The 18464-nt window shown below is 53.3% G+C and overlaps 6 protein-coding genes across 6 annotated transcripts; 4 read left to right on the top strand and 2 right to left on the bottom strand.

The window, feature by feature from the left end:
• Window positions 1-5: 5 nt before the first annotated feature.
• J7T55_014259 (uncharacterized protein) lies at window positions 6-2012 on the top strand (the record flags this gene model as incomplete). Its single annotated transcript, XM_053132324.1, has 2 exons — window positions 6-1589; window positions 1665-2012. 2 exons carry the CDS (start codon window positions 6-8, stop codon window positions 2010-2012), a joined length of 1932 nt encoding a protein of 643 aa, XP_052989860.1.
• A 304-nt stretch (window positions 2013-2316) lies between these two features.
• Window positions 2317-3113, bottom strand: J7T55_014258 (uncharacterized protein; the record flags this gene model as incomplete). Its single annotated transcript, XM_053132323.1, has 2 exons — window positions 2317-2408; window positions 2513-3113. The coding sequence occupies 2 exons, from the start codon at window positions 3111-3113 to the stop codon at window positions 2317-2319; spliced, it is 693 nt and encodes a 230-aa protein (XP_052989859.1).
• A 1169-nt stretch (window positions 3114-4282) lies between these two features.
• Window positions 4283-5597, top strand: J7T55_014257 (uncharacterized protein; the record flags this gene model as incomplete). Its single annotated transcript, XM_053132322.1, has 2 exons — window positions 4283-4629; window positions 4742-5597. The coding sequence occupies 2 exons, from the start codon at window positions 4283-4285 to the stop codon at window positions 5595-5597; spliced, it is 1203 nt and encodes a 400-aa protein (XP_052989858.1).
• Window positions 5598-6362: 765 nt separating this feature from the next.
• J7T55_014256 (mfs sugar transporter) lies at window positions 6363-8220 on the bottom strand (the record flags this gene model as incomplete). Its single annotated transcript, XM_053132321.1, has 3 exons — window positions 6363-7387; window positions 7459-7799; window positions 7994-8220. The coding sequence occupies 3 exons, from the start codon at window positions 8218-8220 to the stop codon at window positions 6363-6365; spliced, it is 1593 nt and encodes a 530-aa protein (XP_052989857.1).
• Window positions 8221-9022: 802 nt separating this feature from the next.
• Window positions 9023-11493, top strand: J7T55_014255 (uncharacterized protein; the record flags this gene model as incomplete). The annotated part of the gene is made up of 2 exons (XM_053132319.1): window positions 9023-9446; window positions 9698-11493. The coding sequence occupies 2 exons, from the start codon at window positions 9023-9025 to the stop codon at window positions 11491-11493; spliced, it is 2220 nt and encodes a 739-aa protein (XP_052989856.1).
• A 1466-nt stretch (window positions 11494-12959) lies between these two features.
• On the top strand, window positions 12960-14841 carry J7T55_014254 (uncharacterized protein; the record flags this gene model as incomplete). The annotated part of the gene is made up of 2 exons (XM_053132318.1): window positions 12960-13193; window positions 13267-14841. 2 exons carry the CDS (start codon window positions 12960-12962, stop codon window positions 14839-14841), a joined length of 1809 nt encoding a protein of 602 aa, XP_052989855.1.
• Between the last annotated feature and the right edge of the window lie 3623 nt (window positions 14842-18464).

Below are 18464 nucleotides of genomic sequence, written 5' to 3'. Positions count from 1 at the left end.
CAGCCATGGAAGGCCTAAAGCTTATCGCCCAGTCGACTTTCGACAGGCATCAGAAGTTCCGGAGTGGCAACGATGATTCGCAGCGCTATAACGTCATAGAGATCGGCGCCTTTGAATCGCCAAATGCACAACTCTCCACCTCAGGCACAGCATCAAACCGACAGTCTATCGGGAGCATCCCCAATGCACCCTCTGTTTCTGACGGCGGTACAGGCGACACCAAATCACAGAAAGATGCATCTAAGGCAACAGGCACGGGTGCGAGCGACGCTGGTGGAAACTATACCACTTTCAATGAATGGACGGTGCATGAGGAAGACTTGGTCGCATTTATGAAGATGAGGCCTGTTGAATCAGTTGTAGTACGCACAAAACGATCTGTTTCCCAGCTACAACAGGCAGACCCAAAGAAAGCGAAGGAGCCGAGCCAAGCAATAGAGAGTGGAACGGCCAGCACCGTAGGTCACTCAAGGAGTGTCAGCCTGCAAAGCAACAAGACGGCGGCGACATCGATCACGACAGCAACGACAGGCACATCACCTGGCAAAACGAGTGATGAGGCTCCCAGGAAAGCGAAGCAGGAAGTGGAAGCCGCTGCATCGCTAAAAATAGTGTGCATCCAGCGCGCGGCCCCTGAGGAGGTTGACGGTGCGGACACGAATACCTTGGCCATTTCGCGCGAGGCTTTCCTCCATCTTTATGTGGACACTATGGACGCAGATCACGGTGCACTCTATTTCATTGCTCGCGACTATGATGGCTTCCACGAGTACAACGACACGACCAAGGGCATTGTGACGACCTTTATTGGCACGGCAGATTATGCACTGGTGTGGACGTTCAATCGCCGCAGTCTGGAGACCAGAGGATTACTCATTGACCGGAAACCCCCAGAGAAGGCAAAGGATCCAGGACCGGCTCCGGAAGCCACAACTGCGAAGAAGAAGACAAGCAAAGGAAGTACGGGAGCAGTGATTCCAAGTGAAGCCTGGGTGGGCTTCAGGAATATGCTGAAGATGTACCGCGGCTACATATTTGCACCACCTCTGCTGAGCTTTGTCTCATGCCTACACATGCTCCACTCATTTGATGACCAGCTCAGCGCAAGCGATCTGCCACACGTAAAGGATATTGAGAGAAAAGTTGGCAACGGGACGACCGAGATAACCAAGACTGGAGACGGTGGGAAGACTACCCGATCTAAAAGCCAACCTCTTTCACGACAGTCGTCCAATTACGCGACAAAACTATCAACAGAGCCGAGTTTTGTCGACTTTTCACCGGGCACGCCGACGCAGAAGCCCTTCAGCATCGACAAGCTGATATCCTGGTCGCAAGCATCTGGCGAGATCGCGGACAGCGCGGCCCGCAAGCTACGACAGATCAAGATGGGGAAGGAAATATTAGAGATGATATCGAGGGAGCACGAGACACTGGTGGCAGACGTTGTTGCACCTTCCTTCCTCGACCGGTATCACAGGGCGATGCAGGGCATGATCGAGGCAATACCCGCGGTCGAGAGGCACATGGCCTCGCTGGAGGAGACACTGGTAGACTTGAAGGCACGGACGGAGAGGCTGAACGGGTTGGTATGTGCTCTTCATTGTCTCTCGGCCTATCATCCTCTTCAAGGAGGGTTGAAGCTCACAGCGAGTGCGTACTAGATATCTGCGCTGTTCTCGCGCGAGCAGGCCAATACTGATGGTAATCCAATGGCATCCTCTTTGGATTTGGCGTTGACGAGCGAGGACCCCGGGACCTCGAGTGTGAACCGCATGGCTATGATGAGCACGACTTTGATGCCGATTACACTCTTTTCTGCGGTGATAGCTATCGCCTTGATAAGATGGTCTGTGGTTCTGCCGTGCATGATTTTCTTTTTCTTGGGTTGGTCAACGGTCACACAACGTGAGTGGGTGAATGAAGCCTCGGGGCGATCCTACCACGACGATGAACACTCGCTGAGGCCTGGAATTATAAGCCAGGTGCCGGAAAAGGTGCTGCAGGGCTGAAGCATTGTAATTTAATGGGCGAATTGTTTGAGTTGAAAATATCCGTGAATCGTAGGATTAACGATTAAATAAGGTTTACAGTATTTAACGCTATCAGAAATACTCCCGCAAACCCATGCTCAAATCATCAACGGCCTTATGCTAGGTGTTGAATAGCGTAAGATGTCTTCGAAAGAGAAGTGAGAGTGGTCAAAGCCTTGCTGCTTGAGTAAGGGATCAACTGCAACGTGTCGGTGCCGGGTGTTCAGGGAACGGGCGTTGACGCATTTGAGTGACGGGCGAAAACAGCCAGCTCAGTTACTTTTTAGAGACTGTCGCCGCTGCCAGACAGAACATCGCTTTGTAAGTTGTGTTCTTGTGCCCTTTCGATCCGTTCTTGCCTCGTCTGCCTGATGACTGTTATGCGTCAGTCGCCGGCTGCAGAGCCCGAAGCGATGTATTTTGGAAGATTCTAATGGAAGGCGGATGGGTACCCGTAGCGGAGGAAGGCTCATACATACCACTTGAGAAACCCTTGGCCACCATCGAGCACTGCTTAATCACAGCACACTCATCAGGCTCCAGTGTTTCCATGATTTGTTTATGTCGCTGGCGGCCTCTGGGTTGCCGATTTCTGATCCAAGACTTGCTCCGTAAATAAACCCTCAACACGAAAGGAACCAAGGCTGTACAAGTGGTACGAAAGCCTTTGCTCTGAAGCTCTTGTAGGACGCGATCGCACCACTCGGAAGTGACATCCCATGTAATCCAACCGTCCGCAGCGATGTCAAAATCGACCTGCTTGGCGAGCATCAGGCAGCACGTCTGTATTTCAAAGACTCGATCCGCAATTGCGACCCAGTCATTCTCAATGATTGTGTAATCCGAGTCCGTGATACCAAGCGCAAAGGTGATCTCGCCGACGGGGTTGCCAGGGCGAAACAGCCTCATGTGCGGGTCCATGCCTGGAAAACGCAGCAGTTCCTCGAGTGTGTTCTGCCAGTGAGCTGATGTTGCGGCGATCTGCGGCGGCGACGCTGTCGGCAGGTCATCTGTACTCAGGTCTTGACCGTCGACCTTGTCGGAGTGAGAAGTCGTGTCTGTCGCGTCTGGTGTTGCCATGTTCTCTACCTCGATGCTCAAGCTTGCGGTCTTGGTAGGGCTGCCGCGCGAGGGTATTTGAGGCACGTGAACGGTCTGCGATTGTTCAATAGAAATGGTTCATCGAACATAAAGTAGGAGTCAAACTGTCTGGTGCTGGCTGATTTGTGGAAAGGTACACTAGAATTAGGTGAATGGTTCTCTGATGAATACACGGATGAAGGGAGATTGATGGCGAATGTCGGGGTCGATGCTTGGGAAGTCGCAGTCTGCCGTTCGTCCTTCAAACCTTTTCGACAGTTGTTTCGCACGCCAAAGCTTAGGCTTCTATTCTAGTTATCTGACTGTCTTCAACTATTTTATGTTATGACCTTCATTGAATCGTGGCAGTACTCAGCACTTCCTAGCCACCAGGGTACCGAAACAATATGCCTGAAATCAGTTCAGAGGTTAAATCAGCGTCTAAGTGTTTGCAAAATTCAAGCAGATAAACCAATACTATTAATCCATTGCCAGAAACTGGACCACACCTTGTGGGCAGCAGCTTGACCATGGAGGCGACCTCAACTAAACCAGCTCGCCGTCGTCACCAGTCCCAAACTCCAACAAGAAGGCCATTAAGATGAGTTTTGAGTCACCTGAAGTCTACATAGCGTGGCTGTGTCCTCTCTGTAAGCTTCTGTCACAGGAAGAAGCGTCGTCAAACAACAAAAAGCTCTGCACTTCACTTCTGAACCTTACGATACCACAACACAACCACTCATCGGCCGAATGCAGTAACTTCACTCCATTCCTCCATTCTACATCACTTACCGTAACTCATGCTGATTTCATCCAGCTTCTCGGCCGTGTGTCAAAGGAAGATGTGACTGGCGCCCATGGCTACAATATATATTTGGACGTCGCGGCACGGCTGGAGCTTTTGTCGACGACACAAAGGTCCGGAACAACTTGATTTGCCTTATGTGTCGCCGCCTAACTGAACTTCTCTCGTTCTGAAGACTACTCAATTTTTGAAAATTAATCAACCGAGATACGATACATTCGTCTGTTTGACGTACGCTTCTGTGCGCTAGACCCATCTTCAAAGGAAAATATGTCCTTCGACACGAGAGCAGAGGATTGATGTGAAGTAGGCTCCCTTGGAGAAATATCTACACCGGTCTCGTTCATCTGCTCATCAAGCACCCATGTCCGCATCCAACGAATTCCAGCCTATAGAGTGGTCGCTCGATTTAGTACCGCAACAAAATTTCTTATCGAGTGATTTCATTCACATAAGCCTGCTCAGAGCCAATGTCGACGTGTATCAATCAGTGCGCAATAAGAAGCTCTATGTCCGAAAGCTTGTACACAGAAGGGCAGGCGTAGTGGACCAAAGAGAACAAGATGAAGATGGATTCAAGGGCGATATTCCACCCGAGCTGCGCGTTTCGACCTGCCCGCAAGCACTGGCACGTTTACCTGATGAGGACTATTTCCCGAGGCTAGTTGGCTGGCAGCGGTTGAGCGAAACACACTGGGGAATCTTCACAGAGTAGGTGTCATTACCGCGAAATTTGAGTCTTGCAGAAGAAAGGCGGGCATGCTATATAACACTGATTAATTATCATTTGTGACTGGCTCCCAGCACTGACAACCATCAACAGATTTTATAACGGCGGGAATTTGAACCACTTCATACAAAAGCATTTCGATTATTTCGATGAGGAAACAGGTCCAGGCGAGAGAAGAAGCATACCAGAGCATTTTATATTGCACGTTGCAGAGCAGATTGGCGAAGCGCTTGTCTACATGCATCTCGGCAGACCGCGTGGGACCTCTGGACCCAGGGCCTGCACACCGTTGCCAGGCTGGTTGCCAATTTATCATCGTGACATATGCGACTCGAATGTTTTCATTCATTACCCTCTCACCAGAGGGTCAGACCTGGAGATGCACAGGACTCGAGCATTTCCGCAGATCGTGCTGGGCGACTTTGGCGAATCAGCTATCCACGAAGACGACCCTTTAACTGTGCAAGACGGCATACCTCCAGCGTCTTCAATAAGTCCAGAATTAAGACAATGGACTGATGTGCACCAGTTTGGTTGTCTCCTGAGGCTTCTTTGCATGGCGCATGTCGACTTGGACGAGTATTCGGATGACGATGAAGAAGAAGGATATGGGATACAAGATAATGAAGAATCGTGGGAAAGAGACCGACCAGACAGCCAGATGTTGAAGTATTGTAATGATTACGGAAGGCAGGGGATATATTCTGAGGGGCTCATACAACTCCTTCAGATGTTCGAGAGGCCTGATATGGACACCAGTATTTTGGAACAGACGGATTGTGTACCAACCATGGAGTGGGTCGCCAGCATCTTTCTACCAATAGTCAGAAATCAAGTTCAGCTCCTTCGCCAGCCTGCGGTACCAACGGTGGCTTATTTTCGGGAGTTGGACGTCTCTTGGACGAAGCCCGCGGACCTGATCGCCGCTCACACGCGACCCCGGAACTGACGAAGGTAACATGACCCTCAAAGTGATGTATTACCCTACATATAGAGGATGGCTGCCTCATTTTCACCAGGCCATGGCTAAGTTTCATGATTTTATTCTTCTAGGCACCTCCTGGTGTATGCCGAGCGAGCTACGCCACTTTGCGGAGAATGTATTGAGGGATTTGGAACATTGTGATCGGGCTTGGAAAAATGATAATTCGGCAGCATTGTTGTTGAAGCCGAAAGTTTGCTGGGGAAACATATCCACTAAGAGCCAATAAGTTGAGCATAACATCATCAAAAAGCTAGGTCGCTCGAATCGAGTCTGACGGCGTATCGGTGTCCAAAAGAGTTCATAAGACTGAACTCAGAGCTATTGCTAGGATAGTCTGATAATGCACAACTATGAATCTTATTTGCAGGGGACGTGATGGTATGCCAGATTTGAGTGTGATACAGCCCTCTGTGTCTTCGATCATACCTAGGTACCAAAGGGCATTGGATGTGTCTGAGAAGGCTGCTAAGCTACGTGACTCTCGTCCATCGGAGGGTCGATGAGTGACAGTGGTAATTTGAACAAGGTTTTCGGCAGAAGGTATCTCTCATGGCTCGCGCATTTGACTCAGTGGAAGCCAATTTAAATTCTCCCAGTGCTGCATTCAACTATCCGGCGGACGATGTTACTGAAGTCCAGTAACGTCATTGTCAATGTAAACGAGAGGTTCGAACCCACTGGGTGTTGTCCGGCCGGATGACTAGAATAGACGATGCTTGGCTATCGATATCAGGCACCACTTTCCCTTTCTAGCCTCTCCTTCTCTTCCCTCGCTTTCTCAATCTTCAAACTCAGCTTGACCGGATTGGACCCCGGTGTCTCGAATATAGTGTCAATCTCTTCCAAATTCAGCTTACTCGTCTCTGGGAAGACAAAATAAGCCGCAATTAGTTGCAGAGTGTTGTACACGATGTAGACAACCCAGATCTTGTACCCAACCTTTTGGATACCCACGCTGATTCCATAGTTCTGCACCACACCAGCAGCACCTTGGACCATGTTGTAGAAACCCATCCCCTTGGCTCGAAGCGGGAGTGACAGGATCTCGACAGGGTAAAGATTGTGCATGGTCGCGATCAGCGATGCGCTGCATACCTGGTAAATGAAGATCCAGACGACGGTCAAGACGGCCGCGGCATGCGACTCGTGAAGCGAATATTGCCAGCTTGTGATTGTTGCCGCGAACTGACAAAGGATGAAGGTAATCAGGCCAGCGAAGATGAGCGTCCGTCGACGGAAGATATCGACAAGGAAGGCGCCCACGAACTCAAAAACGAAATAAACCATTGTGGAGCCCAAATTTATGCCTAGTTGGTCCACTGCCGCGGTGATGCCAATCGTGTCTAGCGCGGGCGAGAGGTAGTACGAGATGATTGCGCCGCCATTCCATTGTTGGAAGATTGAGTAGAGGATCAACACGAAGGTCCGATAGCCGACGGCCTTGGTGAAGAAGACTCGGTAGTCGTATGCGGCCCATTTGCCCGTCCGGGACGACTCGATGGACTCTTCCATCTGCTGCATGATCAATGGGACAATAGGGGCGTCGACGTCGTTGTGAGTCGTCATATATTTGGCAATAACTCTTCGCGCTTCTTCTCGCCGACCCTTGAGGATGAGATAACGGGGAGACTCGGGGCATAAGAAGTAGATAGTGCTACAGACGAGCAAGGGGAAAAGGGCTTCCAGGATCAGTGGGATGCGCCACTGGTAGTTATTGTTCCCTATTCTCTCTGACTCAGCATGCTGCTTCAAGCCTTGAGAGGTCTCGAATCGTGATAGTTGTCATGTCTTATGTTCCGGAAACGACAAAGAGCAATGAACCCACATTTTGTAAAACCTGTCATAGCACCGATCATTATGACAGACCCAAATTGGAAGAATGTGCCGAAGAAGCCGACTAGTCGTCCACGAAGATGCATGGGCGCGATCTCTGCAACATACTGAGGCGCCGATGCCATTGAAGAACCGAAGCCAAGGAGGAATCGGCCAACCATGAGGGCGGCAAGGTTAGGCGCTAGGCCTTGCAGAAGAGCAGCGATGATGACGATCACGTTGCCTGCGAAATTTACACCTCGTCGACCGATGACGTCTCCTAGTGCGAGCAAAGGTGCACCACAGAAGTTTCCAATGGTCATAAGGCCGTTGATGGTGCCCAGGATAGCACCACTGTTAGGGAAACCAAAGTAATCTTTTACACATAAGCTTGCTGCCCCGTCATGCCCAGCGCAAATGTAGACGGAAGGACTCACCATGAAAAGTATCGTACGAGTTAATACTTCCAATCACTCCCCAATCCACTCCGTACCTATGAGAAAGTCAGTCGCCAAGGTGCCTGGCACTATTGTAGAGCAGGAGCATACCCAGCCATATTGAAGCCCATGACGAGCGTAATCAAAGCAATGCGATAGCCTGTTGCAGAGTGGATATCCAGGCATTCACGTGAGATTCGTACCAGATCTTCCTCGGAAATTCGAGTAACAACAACCTCCTCCACATCCACGCCAAGCTTCTCAGCCTCGAGGGCATCGTTGCGGTGGACGTTAGTCACGCCGGAATTGGACACCTCGATTGGCGTCGGCGTCGACATGCTGGGCAAACCTGTGCTTGCCACTAGGGAACGTAGATACTGGTGAGCTCGCCAGACCTTGCGGAGGAAGTGGACAAAACGCGGTACTGTCCTGAGGTCACATTTCTTCTGTGGCTGCCATATATATGTCCACGGCAGCAATTATCAGTCCCATACCCTCGGGGCTGCTGCCGCACTAGACCGGTGATCGGTCTAGGCTTCCGAGAGAAACACTGCACGAGACCTTACCTGCTGGGTACTTGAAGCCGATTTGCTGGCTCTACGGGTACTGAATGCACAATCCGGGGAAATCCAACAGATCGACCCAGCAACACGAACCATGGGGTGATGTGTGGCGGCTATTGGTCTAGAACCTCCAAGAGAAGACCCGGAGTGTGGGGATGGCGGGTGAAGTTGGGTTAGTAGACGCGTGCAGGGTTTCTTCTCCACGGCTTATTAGGTTGTGATTTCGATGTTGGATATATTTTCCATCCACTTGGCCCCTCCCGTTGTCTTCGAAATGCACTAGCCCGCTGATCAAGAAGGAATAAGGCGCGGGGAAAGATGCTGCACGCCTCCAGTAGGATCCACCCGACGGTTATTTACCATGAACCTCATCAAGCATTGGAACCCTACGGCAGACCTTGGCGTACCGACACCATAAAGGGCCCTGACTGTCAGTCTCATGATCAACGAAGCTATACCACCACTTCGACAGGTGCACTGTGTCGCAGCAAAAAGAACGGCCCGGGACTTCGGCGCGACTTGCCTGAACCCCCGATCCTACGAATTTGAGCCGGTCTGGCCCTAGTTCGACACCGGCATGGATTCGAGTAGTTCCCCAACCGCGGCTCAAGATATACACGCAGGCGCAGGCGAGCAGAACGCGCCGATCACAGAAGACCAGCCCTTACACCTTCACTACAACCAGCCCTCCAAAGAATGGTCCGAAGCCCTTCCCGTCGGCAACGGCCGCCTGGGTGCTATGGTCCATGGCCGAACGACCACCGAGCTACTACAACTTAATGAGGACTCGGTTTGGTATGGCGGACCGCAAGACCGTACGCCACGCGATGCCTATCGAAACCTTTCTCTGCTTCGGCAACTCGTCCGAGAGTGTCGGCATGCCGAGGCCGAAGAGCTGGTCCGGACCGCATTCTTCGCGTCGCCGGCGAGCATGCGGCACTATGAGCCCTTGGGTAACTGCTACTTCGAATTTGGACACGGTGATACATCGGGATATCGAAGTGCGTCATTCACATTTACGATCCCCTATTGCTTATGGATGCTTCTTGAAACAGTCAAACTACCAACTCCGCTGACAGAAGTTGAATAGGATCACTGGATTTGTCTCGCGCGATCTGTGAAACTGAATATCGATTCCATGAGGGTGTAGACAGCGGCAAGCAGACGCATGTGAAACGACAAGTCATTGCGAGTTTTCCAGACCAGGTGCTGCTCACGAGAGTGACGGCATCGCGCCCGATTTGTTTCATAGTGAGGCTGAACCGTGTCAGCGAGTTCGAGTGGGAGACAAATGAGTTTCTCGATAGTGTTCGCGCGCAAGAGAAGCAAATCGTGCTGAAAGCGACTCCTGGCGGGGAGCATAGTAACCGGCTAGCTCTCGTCCTCGGCATCAGCTGTGACGACGATGTCCAGAGTTCTGTCGAGGCTGTGGGCAACTGTCTTGTTGTGACCTCTTCTGCATGTACCATAGCCATTGGTGCCCAGACAACATTCCGAGCATCAGACTTCGAGAAGGCTGCTATTAGTGATGTCAATAATGCACTACGTCAGCCATGGCAGGTGCTTCTTGACAGGCACGTTTCTGACTATCAGTCACTCTTCGGCCGCGTTGATCTCCGCATGTGGCCGGATGCCTCACACATACCGACAGATCAACGCATCAAGAACCGCTGCGACCCGGGGCTTGTCGCTTTATACCACAGTTTCGGGCGATACCTACTGATCTCGTGCAGCCGTGATTCACACAAGCCACTGCCGGCTAACCTGCAAGGTCTTTGGAATCCTTCTTTTGCACCACCGTGGGGAGCTAAGTTCACCATCAACATCAACATTCAGATGAACTACTGGCCCGTGGCTTCGTGCAATCTGTATGAGTGCGCCTTGCCATTTGTTGACTTGTTGGAAAGGATGGCAGAGAGAGGTCGAAAGACAGCGGAGACTATGTATGGGTGCAAAGGATGGTGTGCCCACCACAACACGGACATTTGGGCAGACACGGATCCCCAGGACAAATGGATGCCAGCGACTTTGTGGCCGCTCGCAGGCGTCTGGGTCTGCGTTGACATGATGAAACTGGTGAGGGAACGGTATGATCGGAGCCTGCACGAGCGCCTCGCGCCGATTCTCGAAGGCTGCGTCGAGTTCCTGCTTGACTTTCTTGTCCCATCCGAGTGTGGGAAATACCTCGTGACGAATCCATCCCTCTCGCCGGAGAACACATTCGTGTCAAACGGCCAACAGGGCATCCTCTGCGAGGGGTCAACAATGGATATGGCGATTATAGACATGGCCTTCGAGTACTTCTTGTGGACGGTCGAGAAGCTATACGGAGGGTCTCATCCTTTGGCTGATAAAGTCGAGGAGGTGACACTGCCGCCAGTGCAAATCAACGACAAAGGTCTCATACAAGAATGGGGACTAAAAGACCACGATGAGCTTGAGCCAGGCCACAGACATGTTTCGCATCTCTTCGGCCTGTATCCAGGCAATACACTCCGCACCCATGAGGAGATGGAGGCTGCGAGGAAAGTACTTGAAAGGAGAGCAGCACATGGGGGAGGACACACTGGATGGAGCAGGGCGTGGCTGGTCAACTTGCACGCTCGCTTGAGAGATTCCGATGGTGCCGGGAAGCACGTGGAGCTTCTCCTGGGATCCTCGACTCTCCCAAACATGCTGGACAACCACCCTCCATTTCAGATCGACGGCAACTTCGGGGGATGTGCAGGCATCCTAGAATGTCTTGCGAGGCGTTGGGAGCCGACTCTGTACGGTGCTGGTGTGACACTGCTACCAGCCTGTCCGAGAGAGTGGGAACATGGAACACTGACAGGGCTCCACGTCCGTGATGGCTGGACCATCTCTTTCCAATGGAAGGATGGTAAGGTGATTGATCCTGTGACGGTTCGGAACTCTACTCATGATGGCTCCTCGATGACTATCAAATATCCGGATGCGAAGATTGCCGTTGTCCGAGGGTTTGGGGAGCACCGGATAGTGCACGGTGATCTGAAAGCCAGAGAAGGGGCATGTGGGGATTTTAGATGAGGAGTCCCTCTTGGAAGAGGAGAATGATTCGAGCCATCAAGGAATGACACAAAGCCAAGATAATGTGCCATTGAGCGCACAGAGACCTTCACTCGGCGGCAGTGTTGTTGGGATGATGCCGTCTTTGCTTCTTCCTGGCTGCAGGCAAACATGCTGCTCAAAGAGGCCGAGAGGTTGGCATGCAGACCTGACGGGAGGCTGAAAGCTTGGCCCGCTGTGCCTGGACTCGCAGCAGATCTACGGTTCATCCGAACCAGGTCGCATAGCCGTCGATACTTGGGTCTGGGTGGTTTCTTGACTGGCTGACGGACTAATCCTTGGCCTGTGCCATACCTGGCTGTGGACTGAGGAGAGACCAACTCAGACTTTAGAGAAGGAGATGCGCATCATCTCAATGAGGAGCATAATATATAACATGGCCAGTGGAAAACGTGCTTTGGTGTGCCATGACATTTGACGTGAACTGAGGGTGGTTACAATGGTACGTAGCAATCTTCGATCGTGGGTGATGCTCCAATGTTCCCCCCATGTGAGGGTTCCAGCAGATCTGGTGACACGGTCACTTGATTGGTTGCAGGTCAGGAACGTTGGACTGTGCACGGTTGCCGTGACAGCGGGCTTACCATAGGCAGACTAGCGCCATGCCCGCGTCAGGAGGGACGTGGAGGGACAAGCGGGAAGGGGCCAAAGAGGCAGGAGTCAACAGGGGAGGAGCCACCCAGGCGTGCCAGGGCACCAGGGGACGACAACTGCAGGCGCGCACGTCCACAAGGAAACAGCGCTGGACGTGCTAGACCAGGCACGACCAGGGAAACACGGGCTCTGCTGGAGCAGCAACATTCCTCGTCATTCCAAACCCGCGACACTTTCACCACCACCACCTGCACCCACTGCGACGAGGCTTCACGACAGCCTGATGCAGCGTGTCAAGACGGTAGGTCATCCAGCAGTCGACAACCCCGACGGACATCACGCCTGACGGCCCCGCGACGACCCTCAACCCCCCCCATCCCCATCCACCGACCGCTCCCGTTCTCCCGCTGCGCGCGACGACCTGCCAACCTCCTTGGGGCCCTCTATTTTGCGCATGAACCACACGCAAACGGAGACCCGAGATGATCCTTGGGTCTGACTGAAACAAGGCACCGCCAACCACTCCCGTCGCATCGCATCGCATCGCATCGCATCGCGTTGCATGAAGGACGAATTCCATTCTTCATCATCGCGGTCGGCTTCTTTTTTGTTTTCTTTCAACCACCGCCCAAACGAGTTCACGCCCTCGATCCTTTTGCTGCCGACTCACCCCTTTTTCCTTATCAACAATCCAAACTACCGCCCCTCTTTTACCGACCACCAGATCGGCATTTCTCAGTCCAACCAACAATCACATGCAACTTTTGTAACGAGTGGCGCACCCTCGTCACATTTTACGATTTCACTTCTTGCTCCATCCAAAGTTCATCAACATGTCCATGTCCGAACCGCCGTCATCCCCGCCGGGCGGAGACGCAGCGCCGGAAGACTCACTCGCCTGGTACAAATCGCAATACGAACAGCTAGAGACAGAACTTGCCGAGTTCAGGGTTTCCAGCGAGGAGCTCGAGAAGGAGTTGGAAAAAGACCTAGATGCTGCCGAGAAGAGGGAGAATGCGCTGAAAGAGAAGGCAGAGGGCCTCAGCTTTGAGGTTGACGAGTGGAAGGTAGGCTCACCGCTTCCCGATATCTGCTGCTACTGTCTGCAGAGGCCGAACGTCGCTGACTCCAACTTCGCAGAGGAAGTACAAGGAATCCAAAGCCGAGGCGAACGCGGCCCAGAACGCCCTGGAGAAGGAGATCACGACTTTGAGGGACACAAATCGCACGTTGCAACACAAGCTCCGCGATATCGAAGTTGCAAATGATGACTTTGAGCGACAAGCACGGATCACAGGCTCCTCCCTCGAGGACATGGAGTCGAAATACAATGCGACAATCGAGAGGTCGGTCATGATGGAGGAGGAGATCAAAATCGGCGAACAAGAACGGGAGCAGCTCAGAATAGAAGCGCAAAGACTACGAGAAGAGCTATCCGACCTCAAGATCGAAGCCGAGATCCTCCAGGACAAGTTCAAGAAACAAGAAGAGCAGCGCCATCTGTCCACGATATCGACAGACCTTTCTATTCCTGAAAGCCCCATGTTCGACAACAGCACCATGTCCGGTGCGAGCTCCCCTCTCGTTTCAACACCACCCGGATCAGTATCATCGTCAAAAACTCCAGTCCACGAGCCTCCATCACCACCGATGTCGGATGCATCTGCCCCGATCCCCAAATCGAAGCCCAAGGGCCCGCCGACGAAGACACCTGCTCCTGCGGCTGCGAAGCCAAAGAGATCGAGATTGCCTTCAATGGACTCGAGTGTCACATCAAGACCCCGAGTATCGTCGACAGCGTCGCGATCTAGTACTGCTCGACCTTCCACCACGAACACCGCACAACGACCCACACCTGCCCTGCGCAGAACCACGAAACCTCTTCCCACCAAAGCACCTGCTCAGAACAGGATACCCCCCTCGACGTCCCTCACCCACATCCGAACTCTTACTGCCCAGATGCAGCGTCTCGAAGCTCGAGTTCATTCTGCACGCTCAAAGCTCCCCGCACCCACGGTAACGCCGCCACGTGCCTCTCCTAGATCTGTCGCTAGCAACAGCAATGTCACCATAAGATCTCGAAAGCGAGGAGTCTCGTCCGTGTCTTCTACTGCGACCAGCACAACGCCCGATGATGCAACGCCGACCGGCCACGGTTTCAACAGGAGCACTAATGGCGGCAGACACTTACCGCGACTTAGTATATCGGGCGTCAACAGGCTGTCTTTTGGTCCGCTCCCTAACCGTGGCCCTCTCGACTCAGGATCCGAGGTCAGCCGTCCCAGCAGCCGAGCCAGCACCTCGAGTTATGCGCGGCCAGTCAGTCGCGCCGACGGCAGGAACGACAGCATGATTGCGCCACCACGCCCAGGAAGTCGCGCAGGCGGTGCAAGGACGCCTCTGGGCCGGCCGATGAGCCGGACAAGCTTTGGTAGCAGTTTCCACGGACACTCAGTGAGCAGCCTTAGCCTCAGTACGGCAGAAGAAGTCGAGCCGGAGGAACGGACGTATAGGACACCTAGCAGGCGCGGAACCTATAGTCGGTTGGAAGGTGGCAGCGGCATCCCAACACCAAGCGGGCTCCCGATGCCAACTTCAAGGCGGCAGAGCTTAGCAAGCGTTCAGGCCGAACCAGTCAGGAGACCAAGCTTAGGCCCCACGCTGGTCAAGAAGGCGTCAACGCAGCCTCTGGGCGATCTGGGAGAGACCTTCTAGAAGAACCCGGGGGATAAGGAATGAACCCGGCAGATTCGTCTCGACCGTGGCTCAGCGTTCTATATTATCTTCACATTGGCACCAATATTCTTTTCATTTGTCATCATACCCATTTCTTTTGTACACTACGAGGGCTGCGATCATTGCGATAGGGTCATTTACACGGGCGAACCGGTTCGGCGTGGCATGGCATACGATGGGTACGGAGTTTATCGCATTCCCGTGTGAGTGAGATGCTTTGGTTGGTTGGTTGATTGGTTGGTTGTTAGGTTGGCAAGCATCCGATCCCAGCGTTAGAGTGAGACTGGTTGCTGCCCGACCGAGGCTGTCTGGCTCGTCCGGCTGCGTGGTTGACAGCAGGCTCGGATAGAGATGTGATGGACGGCAGGAGACCAAATTGACGATGAAGAATGGATATCATAAGGATAGAAGATGTCCTGAGATGGTAATATCACCACTGGAAGAGTAATATATCCTTGAGGTATCATCGACCGACTGGCTGCGTAGTGAACCCGATACTCACTTGTGAACTGTGATACGTGACCTGAGCATGAACCGGTGTCTGCGAGGCTAGTTGTGACGCCCCAGCTGTCAAAGCATGCTAAACAGGCAGCAAGGAGTGCGGCTGATGGACAGCTCAGGGAGAGCCCACCCGCGCTGCGACGGACCCCATCGGCCATCTGGGAGTTCTTCCAACAGGAGGAGCACGGCCAGACGGGTGCCGCTGGGGGGAGATGACGTACGGGGCGGGTAGGCGTGCTTCCGCTCCGCTGCCCGGAGGATCTGTCCACGTCCACAGGCGATCTTATACCGTGTCTGCAGCGATCGATGCGACGGGTGGGAAATGATGCATTGGGCTCTCGAGTCGGGGAGGGCATCACTGGGTGGGGAGCTGTGGGGGCAAGGCTGAGCTTAAATGGCTGCCCAGGCCGGGCAGGTGATGTTGGCGAGATTGGAGAGGAGCAGGTTTACGACTGTGCTATTGACCGAGGATGTCTTGTATTGAGGCCAAGGGAGGAGGAGTTCCACTCTCGGGCGCCAACCAGTTCTCACTTTGGGAACGAAAGACATCATTAACCACAGATATTCTGATATTCGCATACACTTGGCTGGCTTGGCGGCTGCAGGCCGTATGCAACTTGCAGTACTCGCTCAGGCTGGCCTTGCCTGAGCGACATTGCTCGGTGTTTCCATCGCCAGTCTCGTCGCCGTGCCACCATGCCCAGGAGGCTGTTGACTACGGTTTCAAAAAAGGCTCCTGGACGCAGTTGTTGATAGTTTTATCAGTGGCTGTCCCTAGTATGACCGAGCATAACAGCCTTATTTGTGTAAGTGAGAGCGCGGTGCATGGCGCTTGTGTTTCTGCGGGAGTCAAAGATTCAGGTGCCAGTCCAAAATCATCGGCTCTTAGCCTCGCCGCGGGCGGACAAGATGTTGGGGATATGCGGGTGGAAGGGCGGACCCTGGCCGCTAGCGATCTGGCCTCCCACCCCGCTGGGAAATCTTGGAATTTTGGAGGACAGGGGTCGCGGGCGGACGGGGGGCAACCCAGAGAGGCGTGGGAAAAAGGGCAGCCTCAACAATTGGGGGGATAGACAGACAGCTCATCTCTTTTTTCCCCCTTCCCTGGCAGCAAACGCCTGCCATCAATGCATGCAAATGCGCTACAAAACAGCGCGGGTTGTGCCGGAAGAATTCAAGGGGAAATTTTACTCAACACACTTTAAGCCGGATGAGCGGAACTACGACTCTGGCCGGCCGGCCGACCTGCCGACTATTCCTCTTGTTGCATGGGCAGTGCATGGCAGCAAGAGCACAGAGTCCCTGGCCTGAGAGTCTGTCTGATGAGTGCCGTGCAGTTTAGTTGTGTGTGGCTGTCACAAAACTCCGGAGATCCGCTAGACTGGGGTGGCCGCGGATCTTAGCGAGACGGGAATGTTCGATTTGGTTGAGAGGTTCCTTTTTTTCTTTCTCGCAGAGCGCAGGAACGTGGGGAAGAAACCTCGATTGACCCATATCGATAAGGAGGGGGAGGGATGTACTCCGTACTGCGGTACACGTAGTAGTTCGTCGCGCCGTCGTATTCCTCACTGCGACGCTGTTCCCGGCCTCGAGATCTCAGGTTGCCGATGCCAACGAGAGATCGGTAACAGGAGACGCAATCGGCAGCAAAGTGTAGCAGAAAATCAGCTCGAAGACATGCGCGCCGGAGTCCGGACAATCAGCCGCTGGAGGGCTCAGTAAGTAGCACGGCAATGCAGTCAGAAATGATGGATTGCCGAAGGACACGGGCCCGACATCAAATCAGCCGTGCGTGTGACGGTGCCAAACCTCCCCAAGATGGAGGGCTTTCGGGCACCGAAGGTTTGGCCCGGGGTGGCGCTGGGCTGGGCTGAACCACTCCAGGGCAGTGGAGCTGAGAGCGCCCCGATTGACTCATATTGACATTACCGAGGTGTACAGCATCCATGACCATTTATCTTGGAATTAGATATGATGTCTTACTTCTTCTGTGTCTGATTCCCATGCATGCATGCGATATGCACCGTGCAGGTGATTCTCGGGAGAAAGGGTTGAAAATTAAAGGGAGAAGGGAAAAGAAGATGGGACTCTCTTCTTATCGACTTTATCGATATGACGCCGTACTTGCGGTACGTACCTACCAGCTCGCCGACGAGGCTCTGTTTAGATGCATAAAAAGGCAGGGGCCCCACCATCCCACCAAAGATCCAAATGGTCCCCCAACGAGCCGGGGCCGCCTGATGATTGGGCGCACGTAGCTTCCCGCTCTGGTTGAATGATGGATGATGCAGGGCCGACCAGGGGGTGGGCACGAACCTTGTCCGGTGAATCGGGGAAGGGGTGGAGGAAACGAGGAAGGCATTGGACAGCATTGGTTCTCCTCGATTGAACTGGGCTGAAGCTGGAGAAGAGACGGCCGAAAAAAAAGTCAGCCCGTCTGTCGTCTGCCTGTCTGTCTAGCTGCGAGTGCTACTGTGTACGTACGGTATCTGTGTCTCGGGCCTCGTCCATCCCCAGGACCAACACAATTACTATATCAGTCCCCGGCTGCCCATCCTCTGCCAGCTGCGCCCACAGATCTTGGATGATTGAACCTTTTCCTCTCCCCTTACTTCCTGCATCTCCCTACTGCTAGAGCTCCCAGCTACGCGGACCAAAGACCTAGACGACCTCAAGGTCCACCTGCAAACCAACAGCCCAACACTTCTCCTCGAAAGACCCTATAGAAGACCACCGTCCGCATAGAGCTCGCAGGACCACGCATACACTGCAGTCTCCCTGTGACAGATAGAGTGTGTAAGTTCGCGACCTGCCTTGCCTCTGCCTGTCCAAGCCGGAGAAAAGTTAGCGGGGTGTCAGCACCGTAGTCATGGTCGACATCGCCAGTCGAGGCCAAGAGCTCCGCGCTGGTGCATCAAGCAGCGGCTTACTTGAATCCTGCCCGCTGCTGACCCAGACTTCTCGAGACCCATTATTCGAGTTCTTGACGCTGATCCTTCTACGATAAAACCAGGCGTTTCGAGCTGTCCCCCACCCCCGAATTCCGGCCTTCCGATACCAGCTACTTTCTCGACGACGAACGCCGCGCTTTTGCTAGCTCC

The sequence above is a fragment of the Diaporthe amygdali genome (assembly GCF_026229845.1).
Source record: "Diaporthe amygdali strain CAA958 chromosome Unknown NODE_30_length_622097_cov_64_914702, whole genome shotgun sequence".
In the NCBI taxonomy this organism is placed as follows: domain Eukaryota; kingdom Fungi; phylum Ascomycota; class Sordariomycetes; order Diaporthales; family Diaporthaceae; genus Diaporthe; species Diaporthe amygdali.
This window is presented reverse-complemented; position numbering and strand designations above follow the sequence as displayed.